At 42.7% G+C, this 10674-nt stretch overlaps 1 protein-coding gene across 1 annotated transcript in view; it reads left to right on the top strand.

Moving 5' to 3' along the window:
• The window catches only part of SH3PXD2A (SH3 and PX domains 2A), a 366396-nt gene that overhangs the window by 47597 nt on the left and 308125 nt on the right, over positions 1 to 10674 (top strand). Inside the window, exon 2 of the mRNA XM_015420129.1 lies at positions 3898 to 3978. Within this exon, the coding sequence (XP_015275615.1) occupies positions 3898 to 3978 (81 nt within the window). The remainder of the gene's footprint in view (positions 1 to 3897; positions 3979 to 10674) is intronic.

Genomic DNA, 10674 nt, shown 5'->3' with positions numbered 1-10674 from the left:
AAAGAGAGAAAGAAAAGGAGGGAAAGAAAGAGGGCAAAGAGATGGGGGAGGGGGAGGCTCTCCCACACCCCCACTCCCCCAATCAAGCCTCCACCCCCCCAATCAAGCCTCCACCCCCCCGCGGATCCCTCACATACCCCGGGAGACAGCGGGGAGCATCTTCTGGCCTCCCCTGGGCCGCAGCACTCCAGTGCTGCCCCAGGGAGGCGGCGACGGGCCTCCTAGGGCCTCCCTGGGGCTGCAGCACTCCGGCGCTGCCCCAGGGAGGCACCAATGAGCCTCCTCTGCCCTCCCCAGGGTCGCAGCGCTCTGGCGCGGGCCCCAGGGAGACAGCGACGAGCCTCCTGGGGCCTCCCAGGGGCAGCAGCGCTCCGGCACTGGCCCTGGGGAGGCAGCGATGTGCTCCGACACGGGCCCTGGGATGCCAGCGATGGGCCGCAGCGTGGAGAGCTAGGGGCAGGGCTTGCTGCCACTGCCATTTTTGCCAGCTCCTGAAGTGGTACTCCGGCGCGCTCTGGCCCCAAAAGACCCCTGCATAGGTGAAATGTTGCAAAGTACATGAGCTGGAACAGAGTAAGACAAGACGAATGATGATTAATTCTGAGGAAAAAATTGTTATCCTTTCTCTGTTGCTGTTGGGATAGGAATTGGATTTTGTTTTTAGAAGCTGGAAGATTGTTACCATGCATTGGATTAGGAAAGAGTTTCCTGCTACTTATAATTTAAGTATACTGAAAACAGAAAGAAGAAGAAGAAAAAAGTCTGGGTTCAGTTGGCTCCTTTAAGACTAACAAAGTTTAACTCTGGGTATAATCTTTCATGTGCATCCACACTTCATCAGGTAACATGCACACTTCATCAGAGAAAGTGCATAATTGAGGGTTCCCCTTCAGCTGAATATATGAATGTACCTGCTTTATGTTTACTAACCTGAAAGTGACTTGCTTGCCTTGGAGAACTGGGGAGGGGGGAGGCACTGCTGATCTTACTATAATCTTTGAAAGACAGACCAGTATTTGCATAGTCTACAAAGGAGCTTAACTCACTGCAGCTAAACATCACTGGCCACTGAGAAATGGAAGTCTGTCCCCTGCACTCCTGGCTTTTTGATTTCCTCTTTTCAGATTGTCATCTTTCCTTATCTCTTGGAAAACCAGAAAGTCTCTCCAAGGACACAGCAGCACGTCAGTTTTCAGTAGCACTTTCCTTTATCTGTGATCACTCAACTGACCCCTTTAGCCTGATGCAGTCAGAAAAAAAGAAAGAAGCTGCAGTTGAAGTGATTTGGTGATCAATCAGATCAATTAATTCAAATATTTTGATTGATTTAAAAATGAGCCATCGATTATAAGGTGGTGTGTTTTTTTGTTTTTTTAAAAGGCTAATTATTACCATTTTACAAAAACAGCAAGAGGCAGGTGCCATTTTAGTGGTGTCACCTCAAGTCCATTTTGAGAGAAAAGCGGCCCTATAAATGCTTCAGATGAATAAATAATGCTTCTCTTATTCTTCTGAGACTATGTAACACATACCTACCCCATCTTAAAATAGCTATTCATCACTTTTTTTGGCTTCTGAACTACAGCTTTATTCATATAGAAATGTATGTAGATTTCACTTGATTAAAACCTATGATTTATGATCCTGGAAATGCAGTTAGATGCTGGAAATGACATGAGAATCATTCAAATTTCTTTCGTATGTAGGGGGTCAAAGGTATTGAAATAATACTATTTAAGTGACTCTTCAAATTACTGGTACGAACTGAGCCCTTAATTCAGTTACTGAATATTTTACAGGAAAAACAATGTGTTCTGTATATTATTATAGAATCTTCTTCTAGCTGAAAAATCCTCTGGGTCAAAGAATGGAAAGCTGCATTGATACCAACAATGGTTCATTGAGGCATTGGAGATTGCAGAAATTTTTATTGATGGTGTTTAAGGGTATTGCTGACCATGAGTGAAAAATGCTTTTAAAAAATCTTGTACTAGAATTCTCATTGTTACAGTGTTAAACTGGCAGAGCATTCTTTTCTGTAGAAATTGTTATAGTAATAGATCTTTGATTTATTCTTTTGAAAAGATACAGATTGACGAACTAGGATTTCTTTAATCAGGTGATAGCCTTTTTTTAAAAAAACCTGATCCTTGGCATACGGGGACACCACTGCATCGTGATCTCCCCCCCCCCCCTTTCTGGAATAAAGTCCAGTGCTTTTTCAGCAGATGACCAAAGAATGATTCAGACTTTATGGCCGCCATGTGAAAACTGTTGAGAAATGCTTCTGTGTGGTGGTGCTCCATGTGGGGGTTCTGATATCTGAAAATGGCTCATCAAAGGATTGTACATGTTATCTTGATGTATGTTTAATGTGGTTAGAACAATCGGTAGGATCTTCCAACTTCTGTCTTCTTACCCCCCATCTGTCTCCTTAGATGTATTTACTGTAACTCGAGAAAGGGCTGATATACTTACAGACTGCATGCATGTAAGCTCTTTATGAGCAGTAAGGCAGCTTGCATAAAGAGGTAGTCTACTGCTGAAGTACTGAGGATAGGCATGTCAGCAGATGCCTATTTTCACCAGTTTGTGAGATTTTCAGGGGCACGCATGGAGACAGAATGCTGGATTTTTGAACTCAGTCCCACAAGGCAGTTATAAGGTAGTAGTGGAATCATTGCCTGTCCTCCTAAACTCTTGGTGGCTCCTTCCTGTGTGCCAGTCTGAATTTACACTATACATTTGTTACTGTACTTCTTGTATGTGTGGTTGAAGTTAGATTATCAAAATATATTCCAAAATTTGAAGCCATCCTTACAAGAAACAGATCTTAGCTTTGCCTCTGAACAGCGGCCAGTGGGTATCAGAATAATGTATCAGGAGGTATGGGCTGCAATGTCATCAACATGCGAATGATACACAGCTCTATATTTCTTTTCTAGCTAATTCCAAGAATGCTGTTAATATTCTAAACCGGAGTTAGTAATGGGCTGGATGAGGGTGAACAAGCTGAAACTTAAATCCTGACAAGACAGAGGTTCTCTGGGTTGGTAGAAAGGCAGACCAGGGACTTGAGATCTCTCCTGTCTTAGATGTGGTTCTATTCCCTTTGAAAATCCAGATACACAGCTTGGGAGTGCTGCTTGACACAGTGGCCACCTTAGTAAACCGGGTGGCTGCTGTGGCTCAGAGTGTTTTTGTCCAGCTTTGGCTGGTGTGTCAGTCAGATCTAGCCACAGTGATCCATGCCTTAGTTATATCTAGACTGGGCTATTGCAATGCACTCTCTTTGGGCTTGAAGGGTGTTTGGAAGCTGCAGCTAGTGCAGAATGCTGTGGCTAGACTGCTGGTCGGGGCCAACTAGTGGGTGCATGTGACCCTGATATTACAGCAATTACATTGGCTTCCTCTCCACTACCAAGACCAATTCAAGGTGTTGGATTTGACCTTTAAAACTCTATATGGTTTGGGTCAGGGATATCTGGACCATCTTTTCCCGTATGTTCCTGCCCGTGAATGAAGATAGCAGGGGGAGGACCTCCTGACTGCCCAGCAAATCTAAGAGGCTCGTCTGGTGGACGTATGAGAGGGTCTTTTCAGTGGCAGCTCTTACAATTCTGGAACAACCTGCCAGGAAGGTGTGCCTCGGCCCCTCACTGCTGATCTTCAGGAGGCAGTTGAAGACAATTTTATTTAGGACTGCATTTGATTGATTTAGTTTTAATCTATTGGCAATCCTAAATGGGGTTTTTAAATTGTGACTTTTAATAAGTTTTTATAATAGTTGTTTTTAATTGCTATTGTACGCTGTCTTGAGTTTCACAGGGAAGAAAGGCAGCTAATAAAGGTTTGAAATAAATAAATAGATAACATCTCTTTACTTTGTCTTTGCAGGTGTATATCATAAAAGTAACATGGTCAGACTCAGCTTGCCATACCATCTACCGCAGATACAGCAAGTTCTTTGATCTCCAGGTAACAGATAGGGTTTTCTCTTACTGCTATAGGGGAAATATGTATATTCTTGATTTCCTGCATTGCCTAACTGTGCCATTCAATCAATTCTAATGCTTTCTGAAGATGTTGCAAACTTTGCATCCAAAATGTTCAAGAGATTCAATGGCAATTGAATTGAGGAAGGGGAAGCTATCTGGATATATTTGGGGAGGGTTTCTTATGCTAGTGTGCTGCTCTGTGGTCTTTCCTGCTGAGTAGTTCCTTGTTGACAGTTCTTTGGATTCTAGGAACTTTTCTCTTTTGTGGGTTAGTGTCTTACTTGCCTGTAGTTTTATCGTAATATTATCCCTTCCAACTTTGCTGCAGTTACTGTTCCCTGTACATGATATATTCATCAGTTTGTGCCTACCTCAAAGTTCATCAGGCAAGTGGCAATAGTCCCCACCCCCCATAGTGATCTTTTGCTCATTGAGTCCCCTAAACGTCTGGTAGCCAGAGGAAATGACAGGGAACTGAGAAGTCACTTCATGCATTTCCAATTTCTTATATTTACATTTCTCAAACACTGTTTTCAGCAACATTGTTTTACTATCCATATGGTGTTTATGCAACTATCCCCTTAGTGTTGTTATTGGGGACACATTTCCTGCCATCATAAATTGTATGTTGGAATCCTTTTTTCAGACAGCAGTGCAAGCTTTGCATCATCACGGGGCAGGTGCCACAGGAAGTTCCCTCTCATCTGATGCAAAATTTCCTTCCTAAGGGCAGCAGCTTTTGTGTGAAAGGAGCTAATTGTCATTGGTGAAACCAGTGGCTGTGTGTCACTGGTCACTGTAGCTATTTCTTTCATTGGAAACAGGAAATAACTAAGACGTGAGTCATGAGAAAGAAGTGATGGATTGCTAGTAGTATACAGTTGGCTTGATTATGCTTTGGGGAAAACTTTGATGTCTGTCAGAAGCTTGTGTCATAGAGCTTTGGCGGTTTAGATTCACAGTAGTTGCAGTTGCTAACATAGATGGATGAGAACTTCAAAGGCATGTCTTGACAGACAACATCAACTCTTTGTTTCATACTGAGCATGCAAGGAGCAGACTAATACCGGCTCAGCTCTTTTTCTTTTTCTTTTAAAGATTGACAAGTGTCCATTCTATCAGTATCCAATAAGCAACGTTCATTTGCAAGCAGCTGTCCAAAGCTGGAAACCCAGCAATTCCATCTGCTTTAGTGTATGGACAGCTCATTTCACTGACATCTCTGATAAATGTGTGTTATGGCAGCTAGCTTTATGAGACATATTGACAGCGTCTTATATGGGCATAATATGAATTTGCATAAAGCTGCAAAGGGCAATTTTGTAATATTTTCTGTATTTCCTTCCATTGTCCTATGTGGAAAATAAATATTTGAGCCACTTGATTCATCTGCATCTGATGTTTGTACACAGAGCTATTTTGAAAAGTCATTGGTTTCCTTTATTTGTTAATTTTAAAAAACCCATTGCCCCCCCCCCCCCCCCGGGTCTGTGTTCTTGTAAATCTGCTGGACTTTCCTGTTAGTTTTGAAAAGTTCCCATCAAGCTAAAGTTATCAATGGGGTTAGTGTGTTGCACAGGAAATGATGTCTCCAATCAGGGGAGAAAGAGTCTTGAAAGGTCCTATTGATAAGTGAATGGGGAAGGGGGGGCTAACACCAGTGGAAAAGGTCTGTTGAACAACATGTGTCCCTCTCCCTTTCTCACTTGAAAACATTGCAGGAAACTAACCCTCCCTCTCCCCACCCTTTTTTAATCCTGTTGTCCCTGGGCACTTTAGGTGCCTTTGTTCTCTAAGTACTGCTGGCACACAGAGAACTGCGGCATTCACAGTAAAGAGTTTAGTGACAGGCCGCCATGCTTGGCAATCTGCATGTTTATTTAAATGCATGTATTCCTTTCACATATTTGTTTAATCCCATGTTTCCACAGTTGCTCAAACTAGCTTGCACCATTGTTGAAAGCATGTACACCAGAACATATTACTTTAAGACAGATCGAGATGGGTAGCCATGTTAGCCTGTCTGTAGAAGTAGAAAAGAGCAAGAGTCCAGTAGCACCTTAAAGACTAACAAAATATGTGGCAGGGTATGAGCTTTCGTGGGTATGTGAAGAAGTGAGCAATGACATATGAAAGCTCATACCCTGCTACATATTTTGTTAGTCTTTAAGGTGCTACTAGACTCTTGCTCTTTTCTACAATACTTTAAGAATACTTTAAAAACTCCAAGAGGAGTAAACCATGTTGTTGATGCATATATTGGATCCAAAGGGCAATGCAGCACATGTTATCTTGTTTGCCATGTTAGAGAGACAGAATTAATGTCTAGTAGTATAGAGGAAAGGGTCTCCATCTATCTGCATCTTTCAAAAGAAATTCTCTAGGGATGTTTTAGCAGGAGTTCCAGAAAAGCAGTGTGCTCTGAGGTTCAGAACCTGCTTGCCTGTCAAGAGTCCAGTCTCTATAGAGATATGGTGTTATGAGGTGCTTTCCTCTTCTCAGAGAAGGAACAGTGCAGTACTGTGGCTTTCTCTGTCTGGCCTGGCTCCTGTCAGTTTGGTGTAGTGGTTAAGTGCGTGGACTCTAATCTGGAAGAACCGGGTTTGATTCCCCACTCCTCCACTTGCACCTGGCTGGATGACCTTGGGCAAGCCGTAGTTCTGATAAGAGCTGTTCTTGAAAAAGAGCAGTTTCTGTCAAGAGCTCTCTCAGCCCCACCTGCCTCTCAGGGTGTCTGTTGTGTGGAGGGGGAGGGAAAGGAGTTTGTAAGCTGCTCTAAGACACCTTTGGGTAGTGAAGGGCGGGGTATAAATACAATCTCTTCTCTTCTTCTTCTTCTTCTGTCCTTTACTGTCTGCTCTGTAACACTTTCTTCCCCATTCTTCTCCATGGTTTTCTCCCTTACACTCTTCCCAATCTATGCAGTTGCCATGGACTTTCTGTTGTTGTTGTTGTTATTATTATTAATTAAACTTATGAATTGCCCAGTTCCTGCTATTGCAGGGCTCTGGGCAGTGTACAGCCATAATAAAAATATCAAAGCATAAGACAAAATATAAAATAATACTAGTACAACAAATCTAAAGAAGACAGATGACAAATTTAATAGACTGCCAACTACCTCACGGGAAGGGGTGGGGGACAGAACAAGGGCAGTACGGAGAGCAAAGGAGCAGCTCTGGTTTTGTTGAACTTTTAATAAAGTGTACAGATGCCCCCAATCGTTAGCTATTAGAAAACTGGTTGAAACCTTCCTGTTTCAAAGAGCATAAGTGATGATTTCGTCTTAGAGATTAACCTTAGCTTCTGTTCTTACTGTTAATTTTTAAATGTACACTTATAATTATGTTTTGTTTTAAACTTCTTTGAGTCTTATAAATAACTTGCCACTCTCCTCTCTGATAGAATGGGTTTGAAATGCTTGAGTATTGAGAGAAATGCTTCAAGATAGAGCTGAGATGAATAAGAGCCCTGAATGGGGAATTCTCCTTGTATGACCAGTGGTGCTTTCATACGGATGGTTCTGCATGCAGTGGGTTAACATGGGAGCTGGCCGTCTGCTGAATGATGTCATGGCTTTTTGAAATAGAACAGGGTGTGGTCATCTGATGGAGTCTTATGCTTGACACACTGTAATCATTGCAAGACACTGGCCACGTGTGACTATTTTACTGTCAGTAGCTTGTATCATTATTTTCCATGCTGGATTTGACTGTGTCCCTCTTCCGTGGGAGCTGCATCCGCTGGCTTGAACTGATTTCAAGTGGCCTGGAGTGGGGGGAGGGTTTAGGAGAGCCAACCAAAAAGATCAAATAACTGTGCAAGAGGAAAAGGCTGGGAGGCATGTATAGTTAACAGCTTTGCTAGAAGTTTTATAGGAACACACTGGAGTTTGTTTCCCATGACTTACTCTTGTGTGTTGGCTCCGGACACACACACTAAATAATGCACTTTCAGTCCACTTTCAGTGCACTTTCCGACTGGATTTTGCCAGTTCACACAGTAAAATCCAGTTGGAAAGTGCACTGACAGTGGATTGAAAGGGGATTATTCAGTGTGTGTGACTGCAGCCCATATCAGAGCAAAAGGAAGGGATCTCTTGACATGAATAGGACTCCACTGGAACAGCCCCTGTTGTGCCATTTTGCACACTTTTAATTTCTATAGGGCTGGCACAATGCCCATCCATGAAGACCTAGTCAGGTTATCTAAGCAAAGTATAATGTAGCTCAATGAAACATGGATTGCTAAAGTCTCCAATATGCTTTTACTCTGATCAGTTATTACAGTGACTAAGGCTACTGGAGTACATGGAAGAATGTGTTCATTACATAACCCAAACTAGAATGCTGGATTAGAACCGTGAAGACCTAAATTCAACCATGACGGTTACTGGAGGACCCTTCACTAGTCTCTCTTTCAGCCTATTCTGATCTTGAAGGCTAGGTGTAAGGATAAAATGGACAAAAGGGAAATTATATACGTTGCTCTGAGTTCCTTGGGGGGAAGGTAGAATAAAAATGTAATAGTGAGTACAGATGCTTACATATCTTCAGTGGTAGAGGGATAGCATCAGACGTCATTATTGGTCCTCCCTCCAGCATTAACTCTGATAAAGGAATCTCTTCACAGCTGTTTCCTCTGATACTCTCATTTACTGCTTGTCTGTAACGGGTAAAAAGTGGAATTATTCACGGATTTCTTGGAAGGTATGTACAGTATTAGTAAAACAAACATACCACCAGTGTTATTCCCTGACTATGGATGGTATTTGTTCATAGCATTTTTCAGTATGGATCACACCATCATTCTGGAGGGCATTCCAACCTGGGGTTTTCACAGCCTGTAGGAAAATACTCTGTAGCCACTCAGTGATTAAATGAAGGAGCCTCCTGTGCAAGCCTGACTCTGCAGGAAGAATTTTAGGTAGGCAGATATGAAATTTAACCATGCTGCACATTATCCCATGTTGACATTTTAGACACAAAGAGCCATCTGAAATATCAGACCATTGCAAAGCCAAATAAATGAAGCTTTAGTTTGCACATTCTGTCGGTGTATCAGTTTGCAGAAAATGATCTTTTGGATGCAGGCTGCTGATACAAGTGGGTTTTCTTATAAGTGGCCATGACGACCCCGTCCACTTCCCTCCCTCAGAGGCAAGATTTTCCCTCCTTTTCTCTTTCCCTATACTGACTGAGCCACCCTAGTAATGCATTTTCTTCTTTGCTCTGGCCATCCCACCCTGTCACAGTATGATATTTTGGCTGTTGGCTCAGCCCAGGAATCTGAGGGAAGGATCGGGAACCCCCTTTAACGTAAATAACTTAAGTAGCGCTCAAGGCATTTTGAAATTCAAAAAGAACAAAATATTTTATTTAACATGAGGGAAAGGTCAGGTGAAATCGGGGTTTGAAAATTTCTGCAGTAACTCAATATAGATAACTATGAGGTAAAAGCAGTACGTGCACAGACTTTAGTTTTTATGTTTCGGGCCAATGAGAGTTTCTTAAGCTATTCAGTTGCTTAAACCTTTATATTGAGAGGTTTTTATTTCAGTGTTTCCCCAAACACTCTAGTACACTTTCTTTGAGTACCACAAGGATAAGAAAGAAGTCTGATAAAGGACCAATATTAAAAACTTAGTGTAAACTTGTAATATACAAAGACATGTGTATTTATTAGAAGGACAGTTAAAAACAAATAAGGGCCCAATGAAAGCCTCGTTACAAAGTTCAAGTGGCCTGAACACAATACGCCCTATTGCGGGGGCCTTCTTATTTTATTGTAATATGTAATATTGTAACATGTGTACCTCAAACTGTTTGACCTCTGAAGAAGGCCCCCAATAGAGCAGAAATGTGTACAGTCACTTGTATTGGCCCTTGTGTTCAGGCCACTTGAACTTTATAATGAGACTTTCATTGTACTCTTATTTGTTTTTAACTGGTGGTGGTCACACGTGTGAGATAACGTGGAGGGGGGGGGAAGCAAGGCTATTTCCCCTGGAGGAATTTGACCCGCAGTTGCGCGATCACACAGTCCTTTGAAGCTGTGGGGGCAGCTCGCCACTGCGTGATCAGACACAACTGTGGATGAGCCAGGGTGGGGTTTTTTTGCTGTTTGTTCCCAATGCGCTTAAATGGGGAATCGATTAATTGCACCCCCGCACCGAGGGCTCCCTATGGAGTTTGCGATGATGCACATACTGAGAAGGGGGCGAAAACAACGGCATGGAGTCAGGATGGCCTGATCAGACCATCCTGATGCCCTGAGAGCGCGCTGCAGTGATCAGACAGGGGAAAGGCCTGTAGCAACCCGTTTGCTACCGGACTTTCCCTGGTGTCTTTTTATTCTGCTTCTGCAGTAGAGCAAAATGGGTTGCCGACAGGTGTGGGGTGCTTCCCAGATGTTCGTGTCTGATCGCGCCCTTTAAATCCACCTGGAATTCATGCCTATTGCGCGGCTAATTGTGCATGTGATCATGCCCTCCGTCTTTCTAATAAATACATGTGTCTTTGTATATTATAAATTTACACTAGGTTTTTAATATTGGCCCTTTAATCAGACTTCTTTCTTACCCTTGTGGTTCTTGATTCCAGTTTTTGGGTCAAGATTGTTTTCCCCTCCCTGTGTCTCATTTTCTTTGAGTATTGAGTACCAGAAGGCTGGTACA

This window comes from Gekko japonicus, unplaced genomic scaffold (genome assembly GCF_001447785.1).
Source record: "Gekko japonicus isolate JY-2015 unplaced genomic scaffold, Gekko_japonicus_V1.1 scaffold29, whole genome shotgun sequence".
NCBI classification, from domain to species: Eukaryota; Metazoa; Chordata; class Lepidosauria; order Squamata; family Gekkonidae; genus Gekko; species Gekko japonicus.
The sequence above is the reverse complement of the archived record's forward strand: the minus strand, read 5'-3'. Positions and strand labels throughout refer to the sequence as shown.